At 37.7% G+C, this 23,737-nt stretch overlaps 1 protein-coding gene across 2 annotated transcripts in view; it reads right to left on the reverse strand.

Annotated features, from left to right (window-relative positions):
• Positions 1-16,838, reverse strand: part of LOC127448057 (integrin alpha-6-like) — a 57,080-nt gene extending 40,242 nt beyond the window's left edge. For both annotated transcript variants that reach the window (XM_051710322.1, XM_051710323.1), the window contains exon 1: positions 16,580-16,838. In XM_051710322.1, coding sequence (XP_051566282.1) covers positions 16,580-16,761 — 182 coding nt within the window. In that variant the 5' untranslated portion in view covers positions 16,762-16,838. The remainder of the gene's footprint in view (positions 1-16,579) is intronic.
• Between the last annotated feature and the right edge of the window lie 6,899 nt (positions 16,839-23,737).

Raw genomic sequence — 23,737 nt, forward strand, 5'->3', positions numbered from 1 at the left:
ACTTCCATTTCAAATTGCATAAAGGATTCACCAACTGGATTGATGAATAAATATGTAATGATGTGCAGTCAGTGGGTCATTAGTGCTAAATAACCAAACAGAGTGATCAGGACCCAGATGCAAAGCAGAGTCTTGTATCACCTTGAATAAAATACTGTCTGACTGTACACTATCCTATTTATTACACTACAATCACAGCTGGACCAATTAAAATCAATTAAAATAAATCTGCATAACAAGACATATTAAACTCTTAAAATATATTCAATAACAGTTATTTTGTTAACACTTTACAAGAATGTTCCCTTTGTTAAGGGTTTATGAAGTGGTTCATTAATGACAAATAATTCATACAAAAATGCATTATAAATCATTGACATGCGGTTATAACAACATGCATAAAAGTTTGACTTTCAGTACTTTTCAAATAGTGAGTAATTTTACCTGACATTTTATAAATGCTTAATAACACATTTCAACATTAGTAAGCTATAAAAATGTATTTGATTGTAAAGTGTACACATATAAAGCATTTATTAAGGAGTTGCCATCAATATAAACCTGTATATAAAGTTCAGTATGATTTAATGGTCATCAGGTTTTTTTATCTGATATATGCCGTGAATGAGCATGAAGAGCTGACATGTGTTTTTGCAGAGGACTTTAGGTAACCAGGACTAGTTAAAATCATTATTTTGACATCAACGTGACAAGAAAAGTGACAACAGGAGTGAGTCGAGACATTACAGTCATGAATATAAACACAAAATGACATAATCCCTCCTTTTAATATCACTATAATAGTCTGTTTTTGTGGCATTGTGACATAAATCATGAAGTAGGGCATTTGTTTTTGAATTAACTATATATATAAAAAAATTATTAAGCTTTTATAACATATTAGTTATGCATAATATTTGGTAAAGTATTGCATGAAGTTGCCCTTTTTATTTCTGTTTTTACAACCACAAATCATTGAGTTATAATGCATTTGTAAATGATCTATTAGTCATTAATGAACCCTTTTATAACCCCTTAACAAAGGGAAAATTAATGTAAAGAGTTACAATTATTTTAAAGACCTATTTCACCCAAAAATTCTGTTGTCATTTACTCCACTTCATGTTGTCCATATCTGTATGACTTTCATAGAGGAGAAAGAGAAATTTTGAACAATATTAACACTGTTCAGTTTTCCATACAATGATAGTGAATGTTGACAGAGGCTGTCAGTCCCTAACTATGTGCTTAACATCTCCTTTTGTGTCCCAAGGAAGTAAGAAAGTCACTCAGGTTTGGAACAACATGCGGGTGAGTAAATGATAACAGAATTTTAATTTTTTGGTGAACTACTCCTTTAAGGCTTTAAGGTTTGGCAAAGCAACATGGTTCATTTGTAAGTGTTACTATGATGAAACATTAGAGTAAATAAACATTTGGAGGACAGTAAATAAACATTCCCACCTCAATCCCAAAGACATGTGGCAGGTGGGCTGTAAGATTTGGAAAGCTCTGGGGCCACAATCATAGTTTCAGAATTCCACACATCTCTGACGGACAACATTGAAGTGACATGCCAAAGCCAGAGCTTTGGGGCTCAACACTTCATGGGAAACAGGCCAGCCATTATAGTGGTGAGAGGTTTCATGAGCGTTTCATCTGTGCACTCAGTGCCCCTTAATCTAATTTCCATGGCAAATCCATTCAGATCAGCATGTTTGCGGGTTGTGGGAACACAGGAGACCTCCTATGGGTCACTGTTGGGACACTCTGCCATACTCCCGAAATAAATGTTTAATTGTAATCGGAGGATAATAGACATTGTTTCTCATGTACATATGCCTGCTCAGAGGGTCCACAACCACTCATGATAACTTAACAGCAGCCCATTAACATTCTTAAAAATAAAGGTTCTTTATGGGCAATCAATATCCATGGAACTTTCCCATTGAAAAAAGGTTCTTTGTAGTGGAAAAAGGTTGTTTAGACTATACAAGATTCTTTAAAAAAAAAAATTTTCTTTGGGGGACCCAAAATGATTCTTCTTCCACAGCGAAAACCTTTTTTGGAACCTTTATTTTTAATAGTGAACATCCCTAAAAAATCATCATGGCAACCCATAATTTCCACCTAAATGGAAATCAGTTTTATTACAATAAAGATATTGAAACTTGGTATTTGCCACCACATTAAAAAAGACATTAAACAAAATGACACAAATATTCTGAATGTGTTACATTATTTGAAGAAGGTCCCATATTAATTTATAATGTTTTACAAAAGTAGCTATAACAGTCCACAAAGCTACACCATCAAAAGTGGTAACCTGAAATTGTAAACTTAGAGATATATTTCTACATGATCTAACCCTTAAAATTAGTTTTGTTGGTGTAACCTAATGTATTCAGGTTGATTCAGTGATAAATTCAGTGATAGAGTTAAATCATGTTTTTTGCTTGAATAAAACAAATTAATTTAGATGTAACCACGAACCATGAATTTTTTAGGTTAACATTTTTTTTTCAGTGTATGTCTATATCTATATTTTTCAGGCTTTTGATAATATTCAATATATATCTCCATTTTTGTATTTGCTCTTAAACAGCTTAAAAGAGTAATTTTTTAAAAATCAGTTGAACCAAAATTTCAATCAAAGCTACTGCTATATAAAGCTATTGCTAGCAAAGGAGATTTGAAATGTTTAATGCAAGCTATAAAATTAAAACAATCAAGAGGGATTGCAAAATTAATCTAATGGCCAAATAAAAAATAAATCATTGCGAGTCACAAAGTTGCTTAATGTTACATTGTCATCAAAATAATTATGAATATATAGTAATTATCCGAAACATATCGTCTGGCCCTATAGTTAGTAGGGTACATTTTTAAAGGTACTTTTCTTTTGTTGTGTTCATGCTGTGACTGAGGGAGTTAATGAAGTAAACATGCTATCGTTTTTTTATTTTCCTTGGATATTCCTCTCTTGGTCTTAAGAATGACAGAAGGTGTAGAGTAGACTGGCTTTGGTTTGTTATTGCACTGAGTAACTAATGAGGGAGAGACAAATCATTAAAGTTAAATGTGGAGAATGTGGCCAGTCAACCTGACACACCCCATTTTCAACCAGCGTAAGGAAGGACAAAAGATCTAATTTGAGAAATTATGGGAAAACAGCATTTTACTTTAAAAGTCAAAGAGACCATGCCTTATTTTCAGGCATGAAAGGCAGAACTTTAATTCAGTATTCTTAGCAGAAAGATTTAAGTTTGATTAGTCTAAGCGTGTCATTGTTGAGATTACCAGAGCTTATTTATTCAGGGTCACCATAGTTTGTACTCTGATTGAACAGAATTCCTTTAAAAACAGTGGGTTTTAAAACAGGGGGTTTCTAAAAGTGAGAGTGCATATCCACAATCTCTACTTATAATAATTTAAACAGATTTATTTGAATTTAAAAGTCATAACATATTTCAGCATTTCAATTTTAAGAATAATATAAACATTGATAGAATGAGGTAGAGTAAAATGAACAGTGGGTAGTGTAGGGCACACAGTATGTGTGGGTGTGGGTGGGTGGCTGTTTACTCATTTTACTCTACTCACAGCTGTGTCCTTACTGTAGTAGCAGCTGGCTGCAATCTGTCACTTGCCCACTGTAAAGTCTCTTTACCTCTGAAAGGAAACCAAACTTTCTGCTTCTTGAAAATTCTCAGTGACCATGAACCCAGTACTTCACCAAGAGTTCTACCTGTTTCAGACTGATGCTTTATCACAGAAGGGGGAAAAAATGGCCAGAGCCAGCTGTCTGTGCTTGTCAGTTCAGTCATGCAGAAGTTTCCATAAGTTTCCATCATTCCATTAGAAAATACAGCAGATGCATAACCTTTCTCTAATTCTCAAAGTGTTACACAGTCCAAAACCATCCATGCCAAAGCTGCAGCAGCTGTTTTGAATAACCACTCTGCCCAGTGTTGCTCATAATATGCAAGTGTTTCAAGTGATGCTTTATCTCTATTCAAAATCACACTGCAGTGCAATCACTACTATTGTTTGAGCTTGCAATCTATCCTAACTAAGCTTGATTGTATGGGACTTCTTGTGTTGGGTTTTATATTGAGGTGTGATGTGTGTTTATGGTTATATTGAGTTGCTCTGCAAGTGTTGGACTGAGTTGGGGTATGATGAATGTGTTGGGTTATGTTGGGATATTATGGGGTGTTGGGTTATGTTTGGGTACGATGGTGTGTTGGGCTGTGTTGGGGTGTGATGTGTATTTAGGGTTATGTTGGGGTATGATGAGTGTGTTGGGCTATAATGGGTGTGTTGGTTATGTCGGGGTATGATGGGTGTTTTCGGTTATGTTGGAGTATGATGGGTATGATGGGGTATGATGGGTGTATTGGTTATGCTGGGGTATGATGGGTTTGTTGGGCTGTGTTGTGGCATGAAGGGTGTGTTAGGCCATGTTGGGTGTGTTGGGTTGTCTTGGGGTATGATGGGTGTGTTGGGTTGTGTTGGGGATTGATGGGTATGTTGGGGTATGATGGTGTGTTGAGTTGTGTTGGGTTATGATGGGTGTGTTGGGCTGTGTTGTGGTATGAAGGGTGTGTTAGGCTATGTTGGGTGTGTTGGGGTATGTTGGGGTATGATTGGTGTGTTGGGTTATGTTGGGGTTTGATGGGTATGTTGGGGTATGATGGGGTGTTGGGTTGTGTTGGGGTTTGATGGGTATGTTGGCATATGATGGGTGTGTTGAGTTGTGTTGGGGCATGATGGGTGTGTTGGGTTATGTTGAGGTATGAAGTGTGTGTTGGGTTATGTTGGGGTATAATGGGTGTGTTGGGCTTTGGTGGGATATAATGGGTGTGTTGGGTTATACTGGGGCATGATGGGTATGTTGGGGTATAATGGGTCTGTTGGGTTATGTTGGGATTTGATGGGTGTGTTGGGTAATGTTGGGGTATGATGGTGTGTTGGGTTATGTTTCAGTGTGATGGATTTGTTGGGTTATGATGGGTGTGTTCTGCTGTGTTGGGGTTTGATTGGTGTGTTGGGTTATGTTGGGGTATGATGGGGATGTTAGGTTATGTTGGGGTATGATGGGTGTGTTGGGTTATTTTGGAGTATGATGAGTGTGTTGGGTTATCTTAGGGTATGATGGGTGTGTTGGGTTATGTTGGGGAATGTTATGTTGGGTTATGTTAGGGTATGATGATGTGTTGGGTTATGTTTCGGTATGATGGATTTATTGGGTATGTTAGGTATGATGGGTGTACAGGTGCATCTCAATAAATTAGAATGTCGTGGAAAAGTTCATTTATTTCAGTAATTCAACTCAAATTGTGAAACTCGTGTATTAAATAAATTCAATGCACACAGACTGAAGTAGTTTAAGTCTTTGATTCTTTTAATTGTGATGATTTTGGCTCACATTTAACAAAAACCCACCAATTCACTATCTCAAAAAATTAGAATACATCATAAGACCAATAAAAAAAAACATTTATAGTGAATTGTTGGCCTTCTGGAAAGTATGTTCATTTACTGTATATGTACTCAATACTTGGTAGGGGCTCCTTTTGCTTTAATTACTGCCTCAATTCGGCGTGGCATGGAGGTGATCAGTTTGTGGCACTGCTGAGGTGGTATGGAAGCCCAGGTTTCTTTGACAGTGGCCTTCAGCTCATCTGCATTTTTTGGTCTCTTGTTTCTTATTTTCCTCTTGACAATACCCCATAGATTCTCTATGGGGTTCAGGTCTGGTGAGTTTGCTGGCCAGTCAAGCACACCAACACCATGGTCATTTAACCAACTTTTGGTGCTTTTGGCAGTGTGGGCAGGTGCCAAATCCTGCTGGAAAATGAAATCAGCATCTTTAAAAAGCTGGTCAGCAGAAGGAAGCATGAAGTGCTCCAAAATTTCTTGGTAAACGGGTGCAGTGACTTTGGTTTTCAAAAAACACAATGGACCAACACCAGCAGATGACATTGCACCCCAAATCATCACAGACTGTGGAAACTTAACACTGGACTTCAAGCAACTTGGGCTATGAGCTTCTCCACCCTTCCTCCAGACTCTAGGACCTTGGTTTCCAAATGAAATACAAAACTTGCTCTCATCTGAAAAGAGGACTTTGGACCACTGGGCAACAGTCCAGTTCTTCTTCTCCTTAGCCCAGGTAAGACGCCTCTGACATTGTCTGTGGTTCAGGAGTGGCTTAACAAGAGGAATACGACAACTGTAGCCAAATTCCTTGACATGTCTGTGTGTGGTGGCTCTTGATGCCTTGACCCCAGTCTCAGTCCATTCCTTGTGAAGTTCACCCAAATTCTTGAATCGATTTTGCTGGACAATCATAAGGCTGCGGTTCTCTTGGTTGGTTGTGCATCTTTTCCTTCCACACTTTTTCCTTCCACTCAACTTTCTGTTAACATGCTTGGATACAGCACTCTGTGAACAGCCAGCTTCTTTGGCAATGAATGTTTGTGGCTTACCCTCCTTGTGAAGGGTGTCAATGATTGTCTTCTGGACAACTGTCAGATCAGCAGTCTTCCCCATGATTGTGTAGCCTAGTGAACCAAACTGAGAGACCATTTTGAAGGCTCAGGAAAACTTTGCAGGTGTTTTGAGTTGATTAGCTGATTGGCATGTCACCATATTCTAATTTTTTGAGATAGTGAATTGGTGGGTTTTTGTTAAATGTGAGCCAAAATCATCACAATTAAAAGAACCAAAGACTTAAACTACTTCAGTCTGTGTGCACTGAATTTATTTAATACACGAGTTTCACAATTTGAGTTGAATTACTGAAATAAATGAACTTTTCCATGACATTCTAATTTATTGAGATGCACCTGTATATGATTATATTGGGGTATGATGGGTTTGTTGGGTTATGATGGGTGTGTTGGGCTGTGTTGTGGTATGAAGGGTGTGTTAGGCCATGTTGGGTGTGTTGGGCTATGTTGGGGTATGATTGGTGTGTTGGGTTATGTTGGGGTTTGATGGGTATGTTGGGGTATGATGGGTATGATGGGTATGTTGGGGTATGATGGGTTTGTTGGGTTATGATGGGTGTGTTGGGCAGTGTTGTGGTATGAAGGGTGTGTTAGGCCATGTAGGGTGTGTTGGGTTATTTTAGGGTATGATGGGTATGTTGGGTTATGTTGGGGATTGATGGGTATGTTGGGGTATGATGGGTGTGTTGGGTTGGGTTGGGGTATGATGAGTGTTTTGGGCTGTGTTGTGGTATGAAGGGTGTGTTAGGCCATGTTGGGTGTGTTGGGTTATGTTGTGGTATGATGGGTGTGTTGGGTTATGTTGAGGTATGATGGGTATGTTGGGGTATGATGGGTGTGTTGGGTTATGTTGTGGTATGATGGGTATGTTGGGTTATGTTGGGGTTTGATGGGTATGTTGGGGTATGATGGGTGTGTTGGGTTGTGTTGGGGTATGATGGGTGTGTTGGGCTGTGCTGGGGTTTAAAGGGTCTGTTATATCATGTTGGGTGTGTTTGGTTATGTGAGGTTATGATTGGTGTGTTCGGTTATGTTTGGGTATGATGGGTATGTTGGGGTATGATGGGAGTATTGGGTTATGTTGGGTGTGTTGGGCTGTGTTGGGGTATGAAGAATATGTCATGTCATATTGTGTGTGTTGGGTTATGTTGAGGTACGAAGGGTGTGTTGGGATATGTTGGGGTATAATGGGTGTGTTGGGTTATTTTGGGGTATGATAGGTATGTTGGGGTATGATTGGTTTGTTGGGTTATGATGGGTGTGCTTGGCTGTGTTGGGGTATGATGGGTGTGTTTGGCTGTGTTGGGCTATGATGGTGTGTTGGGTTGTGTTGGGGTATGAAGGGTATGTTGGGGTATGATGGGTGTGTTGGGTTGTGTTGGGGTTTGAAGGGTATGTCGGGGTATGATGGTGTGTTGAGTTGTGTTGGTGTACAATGGGTGTGTTGGGTTATTTTGGGGTATGATGGGTATGTTGGGGTATGATTGGTTTGTTGGGTTATGATAGGTGTGCTTGGCTGTGTTGGGTTATGTGGGTTTTGGTGGGATATAATGGGTGTGTTGGGTTATAATGGGGCATGATGGGTATGTTGGGGTATGATGGGTGTGTTGGGTTGTGTTGGGTTATGTTGGGGTTTGAAGGGTATGTCGGGGTATGATGGTGTGTTGAGTTGTGTTGGGGTATGATGGGTGTGTTGGGCTGTGTTAGTCTATGATGGGTATGATGGGTGTATAAGTTTATGTTAGGGTATGATGGGTTTGTTAGGTTAAGATGGGTGTGTTGGGCTGTGTTAAGGTATTAAGGGTTTGTTAGGCCATGTTGGGTGTGTTGGGTTATGTTGGGGTATGATGGGTGTGTTGGGCTGTGTTGTGGTATGAAGGGTGTGTTAGGCCATGTTGGGTGTGTTGGGTTGTGTTGGGGTATGATGGGTGTGTTGGGTTGTGTTGGGGTTTGATCGGTATGTTGGCGTATGATGAGTGTGTTGAGTTGTGTGGGGTATGATGGGTATGTTGGGGTTTGTTGGGTTATGATGGATGTGTTGGGCTGTGTTGTGGTATGAAGGGTGTGTTAGGCCATGTTGAGTTATTTTGGGGTATGATGGTTGTTTTGGGTTATGTTGGGGTTTGATGGGTATGTTGGGGTATGATGGGTGTGTTGGGTTGTGTTAGGGTATGATGGGTGTGTTGGGCTGTGTTGTGGTATGAAGGGTGTGTTAGGCCATGTTGGGTGTGTTGGGTTATATTGTGGTATGATGGGTGTGTTATGTTGAGGTATGATGGATTATGCTGGGTTATGACTGATGTGTTGGGCTGTGCTGGGGTATAAAAGGTGTGTTAGATCATGTTGGGTGTGTTTGGGTATGTGAGGTTATGATTGGTGTGTTCGGTTATGTTTGGGTATGATGGGTATGTTGAGGTATGATGGGAGTATTGGGTTATGTTGGTTGTGTTGGGCTGTGTTGGGGTATGAAGAATATGTCATGTTGGGTGTGTTGGGTTATGTTGAGGTATGAAGGGTGTGTTGGGTTATGTTGGGGTATAATGGGTGTGTTGGGCTTTGGTGGGATATAATGGGTGTGTTGGGTTATACTGGGGCATGATGGGTATGTTGGGGTATAATGGGTCTGTTGGGTTATGTTGGGATTTGATGGGTGTGTTGGGTAATGTTGGGGTATGATGGGTGTGTTGGATAATGTTGGGGTATGATGGTGAGTTGGGTTATGTTTCAGTGTGATGGATTTGTTGGGTTATGATGGGTGTGTTTGGCTGTGTTGGGGTTTGATTGGTGTGTTGGGTTATATTGGGGTACGATGGGGTGTTAGGTTATGTTGCGGTATGATGGGTGTATTGGGTTATTTTGGAGTATGATGAGTGTGTTGGGTTATGTTAGGGAATGCTGGGGGTGTTGGATTTTGCTGGAGGGTTATTTGTATGATGGGTGTGTGGGGTTATGTTAGGGTGTTATGTGTGCATTGGATAATGTTGGGGTATGATGGGGTGTTGCATTATGCTGGAGTGTTATTTGTATGATGGGTGTGTTGGGTTATATTGGGGTGTTTTGTGCACGTTGGGTTGTGTTGAGGTGTTATGTTTGTGTTGAGTTAAACAGCATTTTGATGTGATGTGTTTGTTATGAGTTGTGTTGGGGGTAAATGAGTGTGCTGGGTTATATTGGGGAATATAAACTTGCCTATTATGTGTTGTGTTGTGTAATGTTATGTTGGTGTGTGGGTGTGTGTGGGTTATGTTGATGTAAACAAAATACAAATATCTACAACTTCACATCCACCTCAGAGGAGACCAAACAAAAATGTAAAATGAATTTGCTTTTAAATATTAGGAACCATAAAAGTAAAGAAAAGAAAAGAAAAGAAAAGAGGCCTCTAGCGATCTGTCTCTCATGTAACAGGACCACAGATGGCCTGGTGTACATATTCCCTGATTTCTCCAGTTCCAGTGTAAACAAATGTCAACCTGTTCATTGACCACTCTGGATACTCACTGCAGCTCAGACATGTTCAACTTTTTATTTGGGTTATGTGGTTTCCTTCTCTGAAGGATGACAAGGGCAAATCAGAATTGGTCCTTTCCAGACCACAGGAAACTATAAGAATGACAGGAAAGAAGACAGCTTGTGTGGCAATAAAAAGAAGCTGCTACTGAAAACTGGGCTGCATGAATGGCATCTGGAGTACCAGAGATACAGTTACACAGTGATTGTTCACCTCCTGTGAGCTCAGACATGGTTCCCTAAAGTCTGCATTGGCTCACACAGCCAGAATAAACTTGAGTGAAGTTCCACAATACTGTAAGTGACTGACATATTCTGACTGTTACAAAGTCTGTCTAGATGTCTACCTCAAATTTTCTTTCAATCCAGAAATCATCTTGTTATTAAAGAAGTGTAACTTTTCTCATAACTTTGGTCTCATAACCTATGTGCAAATAGCTTCAGCTCTGACCAGGCTTGGGTAGTAACGGAATACTTGTAATGGTGTTACGTAATCAGGATACAAAAATGTGTAACTGTAATCTGTTACAGTTACATAAAAAGCCAACATATTCCGATTACAGTTACAATTGGTAAAAATTTGGATTACAAGCAGGATTACAATTTTAAATTTATAACACCAAAAAAACAAACAAAAAAAAGATCCTCCTGACATAAAATGATAAAGACCGCTGCTTGCTTTAGTACAGAATACGGATATGATCAGATGCACACTCGAGATCTCTTCTGGTTCTCTCTCATGACTGATGTGAATCAGGTGGCATTTACTGTCGCATGCGCAAATAACACCTGTCTCACATCAACACTGTGCTCTCCAGGCAAACGAGGTAAAACCATTAAGGGCTGTTCAATCGCAATGGCCATTGGAGAAATATGATTATTTTTGTGGAAATTCTGACATTCATGTCTATTTAATGTAGAAAAGGGAAACAACACTACAGTTCAGTGCAATTTAGAGGCTACCTTCCAGTTGTGAAGATGCCGTTATTTTCCATTTAAAGAAGCATTTAAAGGTAAGACCCACATGAAAATCACTTTAGCTAGGATAGCTTAAATTAGTCATAAGTGTTCCCTAATTTTGCCATTTGTCGATCAGTTTCTCGGGAGCAGGAACAGAAGCGGAGAAACGACCACTCCCCCTGACGAACGGCCCGTACTCTGGTACACGGGACACCTACATTCGAAACTTTAGTGTGACTTCTCATTTCCATTCTAACTTAAGTTGAAACTCTAAAATTGTTCTTTGAAATGCTTTCATGTTGTAATGACAACAGTAATTGGGACAGCATTTCTTGTTTTTCATTGTTAAAAAAAATCCAGATTGTACACATGTACCAAATGAATTGAAAATGTTATTAAGTTCTTAGAGGAAAAGTGCAATGGATAATTTATCTGATTCTGATACTTATTATAAATGTATTGTTAAGAACAGTTCAAAGGTATGGGTGAGGGAAAATACTGGCAAATGTTACATTTTAAAACTCATAGAAAGTAGGAATAAGTAAATCAAGACACTAAAAAGGTTTAAATTTGTTTCAATCTATTCTTTAAAACAAGATTTTCTTTCTTTCTTACTTTTTATTATTATTATTTTTTTGTCTTTAAAATCCTCCTTAAACATAAACATAGAATCACCCATAAACATTAGCTGGTGATGTTTGACTGTGGATCGTGAGCAAGCAGAGGACAGACACTGGAGGCACTGCATTAATAATAATAATAATAATGATGAAGAATATAGCCTGTGATCTACCTATTGCAGTCGGAAGTTCATGAATGGTCAGTGCCAATTAACTGCAATACATGGCAGAATTCAATTTGGTAGTGTTTTTGAATATGAGGTATATCCTATCAGATTTTGTTTAATGTGAACCAAGTCTCACTGTATTTGCTTGATGAGAAAATAAACAATTTTCTGTAACAGATAGAGGACTCACCTGATTTGGTTAAAAATGCTGAGTTGTGCTAGATTTTAACATATACTGTTTTCCTAATAAGGAGGCACTGTCCCTGTTTTTCATGTTTTTATCTTATATATAATAATAGCTACATTACTCAAACACATTTTGTTTGCATTCAGAAGGCATGATTAAAAGTCTTCGAGAACATATTGCTTTTCTCTTGACTTTATTCACATATGTGATCTTGAGGCAATCAAAAAGTAACTAAAAGTAATCTGATTACATTATTTTCTTATTGAGGTAACTGGATTAAGTTAATGATTACATTTGAATAAGTAATCAGTATTTGTAACTGATTACATTTGTAAAAGTATCCCTCCCAACCCTGCCTCTGACAAAGGAAAATGCAGCACAAATGGGCTGTCAACACCCAAAGCCTCGCTGCAGTTTACCTCAAGAGTTGAGCCCTATTCACACTCTTATGAGAATGTTGGTGAGAAAGAAGCACAGCTCAGACTGTGTGTAAATGCCACTGCAGAGTAATACAATCACAAAAACACTTTTTTTTCACAATTCGGAGGTTGCATAATCCCTTTAAGAATACATTTTCCCTAGGGATTTCCCTCGAGTCCGATATAGCGGTCACATAATTGTACTCGTAAAAATGCTCTGATACCAAAAACTGATATCATCTGATGTACGAATGTCATTGCGTACACATTCAGCGCACAAATTAAAATCGCGATATGTCCTAGTGTGATTATTAAACCGCAAAGGCTGAAATTTAATTAAATAAATACAGTATATAGTCTGAATGTCCACTTCAAACTGAATGTGTTAAGCCAGGCTGCTCGTACACTGAAATCACCTCTTAATGAGGATCACGCACGCTCTTGTGTGTAACAGATGACAGAGAGCAGAGCGCAAAAGGGCTTTACTCAGTTTTCCGCCAAAATAAAAGCTAAAAATAATTGAAAATAAAATTCCACAGTAATATATATATATATATATATATATATATATATATATACGTATCTACTTTATAATTATACCATATTCAATGTAATAATAATACAAATAATAATAATAAATCAATAAAAATAGTATAATTAATATCTCACATCTGTGATGCTCTGTTGTGCAGCACTTTATTTAACAAAAATAACTCAAATGTTGTATTTTGGATTGTGCTGTGAGGATCTGTATAAAATTACTTTATATAATAAAAATAATGCTATGTTATGTTGAAAATTAATTGTTCTATTTTCATTTGATTTTCATTTCAAGTTTTAATGAATTAGTTTATTTTGACACCATTTTGATGATAAGATTAAATTAAACTGTTGAATACAGAATTCAGAAAAAAATCAAACGGAAAACACTGAATTTTTGTAAAAATTGAAAAGAATTTGGAAAAAACTTAAATGGATTTCATAAAGCCCTACACGTCAACATGCAGAGGTGCTTCTGTTCACAAAAAAGAACCTGCCCTTACATTTGCAAAAGAATCCTTAATGATAGACAGCCATTATTGGTTATATGTTTTTGTTTTTTTTCTGTTAAATTTGAGATTTTTTTTTACAATTTTTGAAAATGTAGGAGCTTAAAATGGCTTGCTGAAACCAGGAAGTAGGCCAGCTTTCTTGGTTTTATTTATAGTGATGAATTTGTTGGTGATTTTTGATAATTTTGTGAAAGCTAAAAATGACTTTTTTGGATGATGTCTTTTGAGTGACAGTTGCTGAAACATAATAAACATGCTGTCCTCAAATCCTCAGTATTGTATTTGAAAACGGCAACATTACAAAAAAAAAAAAAAAAAACAACAACAAACAGGTATCGTGTTGGCGAGCAACAGAAAGGAATTATCGGTACTTGTACTTGTCTCCAAAAAATGGTATCAGGATTCGGGACATTACTAATTTTTACTCAACTGATTTTTACGTTTAGGGTTGGGGTTTGGGGGTAGGGTTAATTTAATATGCATTCCTCTTCACTGTATTACATCATTTACAACTAAAACAACTCACTTTAGAAGTTGCTTTAGGAGCTCACTTGTGCCTATATGTTAAAAAAATGTATCCCTCTAGCTGTGCTTCAAATTTTGGTAAGCATAGACCGAGTTTTGCTCAAGAAAAGTCAACCTTCTGTTTCTGAATTCACTGTGAGATTAGTCTGCAATGCATCATGCACTTTCATTTGTTTTCTCTCATTTCCTGTCAATGGTAGACCCCTCCCTGTATCTAACCTTAACCCTACACAACTGATCCTCTTTTCAGGTAAATAGAGAAACTACCACCAAACTGCTGAGGAATTCCAAGCAGCCACAGAGTAGATCAACACAGACCAAATTACAACAGAAAAAAGCAAAATGTAATCGTTAGCTAGCTAGCTAGCTAGATAGACAGACAGACAGACAGACAGACAGACAGACAGACAGACAGACCGAAGTCTGGTCACAGGTGCTAAACATTTTCATGGTAGCATAGATGCTGTAAACAGGTGTCAGCAACCACACACTAAAACAACACTTGTTCATTTCACACAACTGTTTAAACACACTCACAAATGAACAAACAGACACAGGCACACACACTTTGATTTAGCCAATAACCTCCTCACAATCTGGCACTAAGTAAATCATTCAGCCTTTTCGTTAATCTCAAACTGATCTCAGCCAGAGGAATTGATAGTTTCTGAACTCTACAACAGTGGTTCCCAACCAGGGGGCCGGGGCCCAAGAGGGGGCCTCAGCAAGCTTCACAGGTGGCCTGGAGTCAAAAATGTAAAGAACTACTGCTCTAATGCACTACCAACTAAACTTTTTAGAAGTTAAGAAAGTTATGGGGCGTTAAACTGATATCAGTTTTAATTTGTTCAGAAGTTAACATTCTAACTCTAGAATATGATTCCCTTGCATTTCAAATTGGCCCATATAAAAAGGAGCCCTGAGTCCCCCTGTTGTTGTACCATCATGGCAGATGTTTTAAAGCCTAAGATAGACTCTATCATCCTAACTTTAACTGTACCAGACAGAGATCTGCAAGAAAGAAAACTCAACAGAACAGAGACCAGAAAACAAAGTGAAACTGTTCAGTGTATCAGTATAAAAACAGGGCCAAAAACAAAGTCATGGTTGTAAGACAAGTCTGCACACAAAATATTTCAATATTACTAAAGATGTCCAGCAGAGGGACAGTACAATATTTGTATCTGTTCAGTGCAGATCCATCAAGGCAACTCAGCTGTTTTAGACAAAACAGATCAATATTTAATTTATTTTTTAATGTAAATCTCCACTTTCACTTCCACATTCTTCTCCTTTTGTTTTTTTGGCAATTCACATTCTTCGTGCATTTCGCCACCTACAGGGCTGGTAAAAGGTGGTGATTTATAATAAAAATAAATCTCTGTTTCCCACCCACACCTATCATATCGCTTCTGAAGGCATAGATTAAACCACTGGAATTGTATGGATTACTTTTATGCTGCCTTTATGTGCTTTTTGGAGCTTTAAAGTTCTGACCACAATTCACTTGCATTGTGACAACCAACAGACCTGAGCTATTCTTCTAAAAATCTTAATTTGTGTTCTGTAGAATAAAGCAATTTATACACATCTGGGATGGCATGAGTGTGAATAAATCATGAGATAATTTTAATTTTTGGGTGAACTATCCCTTTAATTCTGTTTAATTTTGCTGTTTTATGGGCTGTTCAAAAACAGGAAGTTAATCACGATTACTTTATTCTACTGACAGCCATAGTTTTTAATTGTTTTGTGAAATACGTATTTCTAGTTTATTTGAACATTCATTTTCAGCTTTGAGAATAGTTGTATCTTTCTATAGAGTTTCTCAATAAAAAAGTTTTACTCCTAAAAAAAAAAAAAAAAAACTATTTTTGAAGCATATGTATAAAATCATAATGACATGAGATGAAGACTCCAGTCATATCAGTAATCTTATAAAACTGCTTTATTCTACATGGAGAGGGTCCCCTCATGGGGGCGGCCATGCTTAGATCACATGACCAGCTGAATACAGTGGAACATCATTTCTGGGGGTCCTTGGCATCAAAAAGTTAGAAAAAAAAGAAGAAAGAAAAAAAACTGTAAAATTAAAAAAGGTTCTTGATCAGAAAAGGGATGTAAAGAACCACTGAAGAACCTTTATTTTATGTGTAATTTGGGAAGCATTGCTCTTGCTGAATTCTTTCAATGAGAAAAGCCATTATCTATTGGTAGCTTGTCGCATCACGGTAGGTATTGTTAACTTGCCTGTCTAAGCAGCAGCCTCTTCAAGCACCATGCCTTCCCCCACATGCTGCAACTCAACACCGTTGACTGCAGACTGCACCGGGTGCTCTGTTTATTGGGACCGATCACCCTCAGGACATCCAATTACTCACATTTTACCATTCAGAAAGATGTGTTTATATATTTATCAACTAACGGAGAGTTACAATCACCTTTACACGTTCTTATAGATGAGAAAGCAGTTGTACAACTGTTTGAAAATGAGAAGGGAACAGGTGCACGATGAGCGCCAGACGAACGGGTGTGGAGCGCGCATCTGATCACACTCCCGATTAGTCAATTAATCTCGATTACTGTAATCGCAATGATCAACGATAACAAATTCTACTCACATTCTCTTATCGGTGGGCTGGAGCTGCCGGTGCATGGCCAGAGAGAATCCAAAGAGGCTGCCCGGATGACCATTCTTCCTGAGGACGTTTTGTGTATCCAGGTTAAACGCACTTGCAGAAGTCCATATGAGCAATGAAAAAAACCACAGGTTTACAGAGAGCCCCTCCTGAAAGAGCTGCATTGCTTGTAATTGTTGTGGTTGTATGAATATAGCCCTTGAAGGCGGTAGTTCCCGCTGCACTGAGACTGAGAGTACAGGAGCTGTGATCCGCACTGCACTGCGCTTAATGAGAGCGAGACTGACCGACCGAGGGCCCCTCCCCTCCTCCCACTGCTGTCCCCTCATTCACAGAGAACATTCTTCAATTTACTGCTAACCTTTTCATTTTGTTAGCAAGAATTTATGTTCATTAGCAGACAATTGCACGCTTTTTAACTGTCACGATTGTAAATAATAATAATAATAATGATAATAATAATAATAAAAAATAAAAATTTCAGTCTCTTTTGTTCAGGTCCAATGTGGATGTAAGAGGAAATACTGTAGCAGCCACTGAAATATGGATTGGAGGTTCATATACCAGCGCGAGAGCAACAGGCATCGATCCCGTGCTGTCCATATAGGCGGTCGATGAAGTGTAAAGCGATCAGTCTGTTCTGATGATCCTGATAAACTTGTGTATGTTTACAGTATTCAAACATGCATGTTTTATGCATGACACGTGATATAACAGGTGAACAATACCAAAAGCGTTAAAAATACTGAATATATATATAGATATATATATATATATATATATATATATATATATATATATATATATATATATATATATATATATATAAATGTATTTTGAAAATAAAGTTCTTCAACATAATTCGTGTGAAAAGAAAAAATGATGGAATAATAATAATAGATTTTTATTTTTTATTATTTATTTTATTATTATTATTTTTTTTTAAGGTGTGGTTTACCGCACATTTACCGCACATTTATTCTTCCACTTATTGGATGGTTTTTCAGAAAAAAAAAAAAAAACCTTTTGATTTAATCACCTTCAACAAAACTGAAAACGATAAATAAGTATTTTTGTCTCAAAATTCTCATTAGTTACGTTATTTTGCAACATTTTAAATGTTATTAAATTTGAGTTTAAATTACCTCACAATCAAACTTTAGAGATCACACGCAAAGATCTCATGGATCAGGAACATTTTCCAGTGTATAGTGACAAACAGGTGTTTAGGAAAGTGCTGTGGTAGTTTTTGATGCTATTTAGTGTTTAAGGAGAAAATAAAATCATTTTGAATTTTAAAATAAATGTGTCATTTATTTTTGAAAACCTATGAATTTTGTACTAAGTTTTAAAAGTTCGTACTTCTCATTCATTTAATTAAATACTTCACATTCATCCTGAATTCATAATATTCACACCATTTACTTCCTTTCACATCATTTAAAGATGATTTAATTGAATTTGATGGAAATTTGTCTTATGATTAAAGTGTGTAAATATTAAAAACAGTCTGAAATATTTGTGTATGGTGGACAGATTAATTTCATAATGAAACTAGTGAGGGATTCCATCATAGATGCAGTATGTAATATTCCGGGTTCAATACAATTTCAGCTCAGTTGACAGCATTTGTGGCATAATGTTGATTACTACAAAAATTCATTTCCACTCGTCCCTCCTTTTCTTTAAAACATTTAAATAACTTTACAGAAGAATTAATGCATGTACTTTTATAAAATTATAAGCTTCACATTTCTGTGTTTAAAACCTCCAAAAATTGGCCCCATTCACTTCCATTGTAAGTGCCTCACTGTAACCTCATTTTTTTTTTTTTTTTTTAATTTTAAAGAAAAGGAGGGACGAGTCGAAATTACTTTCTGTGGTAATCAACATTATACCATGAATGCTGTTGATTGAGCTTAACTTGTATTGAACCCAGAATATTCCTTTAAACCTCCAACATTTCTTTGTATTTGTAAACATATTGGGAGATAGTCACCATAGTAACTACTAAATAAAATATGGTTTTTGCTTCTCCAACACTAAAAACCTGTCAGTGTGTATACACATCAGCCTGTGTTGGTCAGTCTAGAACTATTTTTGATTTGCCAAAACTCATTTACTCTGACACAGTATGAGGTTATGCATAAAGCACATGGAGTCATCCAGGCTGATGCGTCATCGTCATCATTTTACCACAAAGTGTATTACTGTAAATTGACTCTATCAGAAATTAATAACTGTCATTCCTGACAGAGAAGCAATGGTGATCAATACGGTAGGATCCTCCTGCTGGCTGGACGTGTGCTTTCCTGGATAATGGAAGAGTTTATTGTGCTTTCTGGTTGATCTTGTTTTCATTCACCCATTTGCTACAGTAAAATGAAAATCTTCATGGACTGAGGTGCAGGATTATTGAATATGAAAATCAGTTTAATGTAAAAGAGAACTGTTTATTAGCCATTGGAAATACATGACATTTGAAACAAGGATCAAAGCCAAAACAATCAATAGAGAGATGCTGTGAATTAAAATGACATTAAGGCTGCAATATATTGTTCCTGTAGCTTGACTGGTAGAGCATGGCACTAGCAATGCCAAGGTCATGGGTTTGATCCTTAGGGACCACATATACTGGTCAAATGTAAACCTTAAATGCACTGCATGTTGCTTTGGACAAAAGTGCCTGTCAAAAAGTGTAAGAGTGGAAGGATTTTACATCCTTCCTTTTCTCAGACAGTGACATTCTTGTGTGTTGCCAAAACCTTAAAGTGGAGAAACAATGCACTGCCAGCCAGCCAGTATCTCTCTAAAACACATTAAAGGAACAGTGCACCACATAATGTAAATATAGACTTTCTTTCTTAAGTGGAACACAAAAGATTTATTTCCTCAGTTACTACTGATTACATTCATTATTTGAAGAAGAAGAAGAAAAAAAGATACAATGAAAGTGAATGGTGACTGAGGCTGTCATTCTGCATAACATCTTTTTTTGTGTTCCATGGAAGAAAAAAGTAAAACGGGTTTGGAACAACAAAGTAAATGATGACAGAATATTCAATTCTGGATACTATTCCTTTAAGGAATGTTAAATTATCTCATGAATATTATAGAGAGATAAAGAGTAAGTGGGAGACCCTTGAATTGCAGGGTGCATGTGAGCATGGTGACTCGGCAGCCCACACTCTTGTCTGATAGCACAGGAAGCAGGAGGAATGTGAATGGCACTGTTGTGTGATCACGGTTGAGTCACTGTTGAAATTCTCTCATCATGACAAAAAGCCTGGACTCATTGTTCAAAAGAGTATGAGGATACCTCCAATGTGACCAATGATGGGAATTTGACACTGCCAGTTCAAGTAGATGTGACGTGAGGCGAACATTTTTTTATTCTCATAATTAACCAGCTAATCTGTTCAGCTTTTTGCATCATGAACATTCACTGCAAGCACACATGGCACATTCACAACAAATCACCACATTCACAATTCAAATCCAACCTTTAGGTCTCAAATGGACTGCTTATAAGTTAGAAGAATAGTTTTAAATATATTATAATTTAAAATTAATTATAATTTTCTTTATTTATCACACATTTGCACATATACAGTGAAATTCTTCTTTTTCACATATCCCAGCTAGGCTGGGGTCAGAGTGCAGGGTCAGCCATGATACAGCACCCCTGAAGCAGATAGGGTCAAGGGCCTTGCTCAAGGGCCCAACAGTGGCATCTTGGCAGTGCTAGGGCTTGAACCCCCGACCTTCTGATCAGTAACCCAGAGCCTTAACTGCTGAGCTACCACTGTATGTACACAGGGGTGTAGATTCCGGGGGAATGAATATTAATTATAAATACTTAACTAATTTCTTTGCTTTTTGAGTATTTAACCATTTTCTTGTATATACTGTATATAATTTTTTTCCATTTTTCCTTTATCACAAATAATAGCTATACTGATTCTGTTATATTTCTCACAAAAAGTTATTTTCAGACATGGTCTGTGATAACCCCATGTTTATGACATGTGTCATAGTAAAACCATGGTATTTTTTAAAGTGCCTTGGAGTACCATGACAGTATCATGAAATATAAACATGATCAATCATTCAGTACCATGGTATTACCTTGGTAACGTCGTGCACGGTGCGAAGGCGCGATAACAAAGTGCGAGCGCATGGCAATTGACTGTGTTCCGCGAATGCTGCAAGGTCCTTGAATAACGTATAACAGGCGAGTAAGGGCAGCCAGTGGAGTTTCTGGTGCCCCCCTAGGGAATTGGTGCCCTACGTAAACTGCGTAATATGCGTATAGGGAGCGTATGTGGTAGCCTAATGATATGTTTCTGAAAGTGATTAGTCTAATGGCTTATTCATTTCAGCAAAACCAAACTGGCTTTGGCTGAACCTGACAGATCCTTCAGTTTATGTCAATATTCTATAAAAGACTAATCAAATTTATATCACTGAAAGCGACTGCTCCCATTATAATTAAAAAATGTGTCTACACTAGTGGTACGCTACGTCGGAAATGCTTTTTATGACCTGTTACGTCGGAAATTTTTCTGACCTGTTACTTGACTGAGGTAATGGCAATTCGATGTTCCGGGGCAAATTCAAAACTGCATTTTTTGCTTCCTTGAAGGGCACTCCTACGGGAGGGGACGCCACACAAAAGCTTGTTCAAAATGAAAGTGAGAAAATTAATCTTTTCTCGGAGGGCCCTTCCACAAGACTGTACTACTATACATTCATATAGTAATGCCATATTTCCTTCAGAGTATCCAATTCAAGGTCTCTGCAGTTCAGAGTGAGTAGGGCATAGGGAGGATCACTTGCGATTGGAATCCACCCCCGATCTGCTGTAGCGCGCTCTTAAAGGCACCTCCGCTTAATTTTATTTAATATGCCTACGATTTACAAAGAAATCTCATAATAACACATTATTATTGTTATTCTGAGATTATGACGAGACGTTAATTTTGTTTTAACTATTTTCATTTAATTATTAAAATTTCTCCCTTTTTCTGGTTGACTAAAAGGGCACCTTTAGATTTGTGAACAAAAGGGGCAGGGGCTTGCACCACTGCTGCCCCTGTTCTGTGCACGTCAGTGTCATGGATAACTATTAATCAGAATTCATCAAATGTGTTTTTACTTTCAGCTACTGGACTTTCTTTGATATTAATTGCAAGATTTCATAAGATATGACAATTAAGATTCCACAACATATTATACGTCATGTTTTCCTTTACAGAAAAGTCTGTTCTTTACAGACAGTCAGTTTTACAATTCTTACTTTAGTTTATGACTGTGCTGTCTCTAAAACTCCCACAAATCCACCTGTCATCTAGCAGGTGTCAGCTGTTGATTGTTAAAAACATTCACTTTGATGAATGTTTCTGAACCAAACATTTGTGCATCAGCACCAGTGTCTGTGAGCTACATGACTGAAATTCACTTGAGGAACATACAGTGTGTAGCAATTGTGTTTCAGTAACAGCATTTCATTTATCACACCTGTGACTTTCAGGGGTGGCAGGGGCCATATCTGATATATTCCTCTGCTTTTAAATGCTTTTAGATGTTATAGGTTACGTGGCTGAAAAGCATTTAGATGAGATGAATATGCTACATTGTCTCTCTATCTCTCTCTTGCACTGATTCACTCACTCTTTTACCATAATCAGGAATGAGCCACCACAGTCAGTAAAACTAGTGTCTAATCTCCATAAATATGACTCATAATGCATGCAGTCACCACAAAGACTGACTTCCATACAGTACGTATCAGCTCGAAGAGTGTGAACAAAGAAATCTCTGACAGAACAACAAGAGCCATCACCAGACACTGAGAGCTCACATTCAATAAAGATACCCCTTAACATCAATTAACTGACTGTGACAAATATTGAACAGTTAAAGAGAAATGTTTTCAGTCTGGACATGAACGTGGCTATTAGGGCACATCTGACATTTTCTGTGAACTGGTTCAGGAAAATGTTCCAACATCAGAAAGGTTGACAAGGCAAACAAGACTTTGTACTGAATGGAGAAAACAGGGAACTTAAATAACCAGAGTTAATGTGGAACAGGTGTGAGAGTAATCAGTCAGAACGGAGGATTATGGGAAATGTAGTTCATGAGGTGTTAATTCAGGGGATGGCGTACAGGAGAGATAGCAGGCGCTGCAAGTGTAACAATGTCCACCCTATTATGGGAATATATATGGGAAATTAATATAATTTAAAAAATGTAATATATAGTATTTATGTTAACAGAAATAAAATCATAAATATTAGTTTGCAAATATGTTTCCTAGATATCAATCACAGACCATGTATTGGCTCATTTATCCACTGAATGTCCACCCTTTTATTGTCCACCCTGATACTGCCCATTTAACTGGATGGACCTCTGAATTTTTTTTATAATTTAGCTTGACCAGTATGACTAATACAATCTTTAATATGTCCCTGTTATGATGAAACATGAAGAAACTTGTAAAAGTATGTTTTATTTCAAATATTTTTAATCAAAATTTCAAAGCCGGAATGTCACCGAATTGTAGGAATGACCCATTTAAAATATGTACAGAGTTGCAGTTCCACTGCTCTCTATATGCAGATAACACAGTCTACAGTAACAGTAAAGTGCAGACTATAGTAACAGACAATACCTCAACACCATGCGGCCTGTGATACAAGAGCAGAGAAAGAACTGATTCGGCCCATTTTGTTTGCATCAGTCGCTTGGTAAAGTGCACAGATTAATCTCAATGAGAGCTTCCTGATCGGCCAGTGTTGTGATAGAGGGCAGTCTCTTTTGTGAAGTGTGAATCGCTGTAAATCTACCCAACTCCTGCAGCACAAAAGCTCAGCTCTAGTTTAGCAGTGATGGGGGTGGGGGTGCAGAACAATGAGGATGTCAGAATGCCGGGACATCACTGCATTCTTTCTCATGCAGACTGATCCTGCCTGTGACGCTGGGAAATGTGGGGGATCCCCCTTTGTTGCTGTTATAGGCTGGTGAAATGTGTTCTCCCTAGACGTCAAAGAGTCCTTGAATCAAAAGCAAAGCAGCAATTTCTGTCTGTAAACAGAGAAATATCTACAGGAAACAGCAGGCACTCAAGTGTTT

Source organism: Myxocyprinus asiaticus, chromosome 11 (genome assembly GCF_019703515.2).
Source record: "Myxocyprinus asiaticus isolate MX2 ecotype Aquarium Trade chromosome 11, UBuf_Myxa_2, whole genome shotgun sequence".
Taxonomy (NCBI): Eukaryota; Metazoa; Chordata; class Actinopteri; order Cypriniformes; family Catostomidae; genus Myxocyprinus; species Myxocyprinus asiaticus.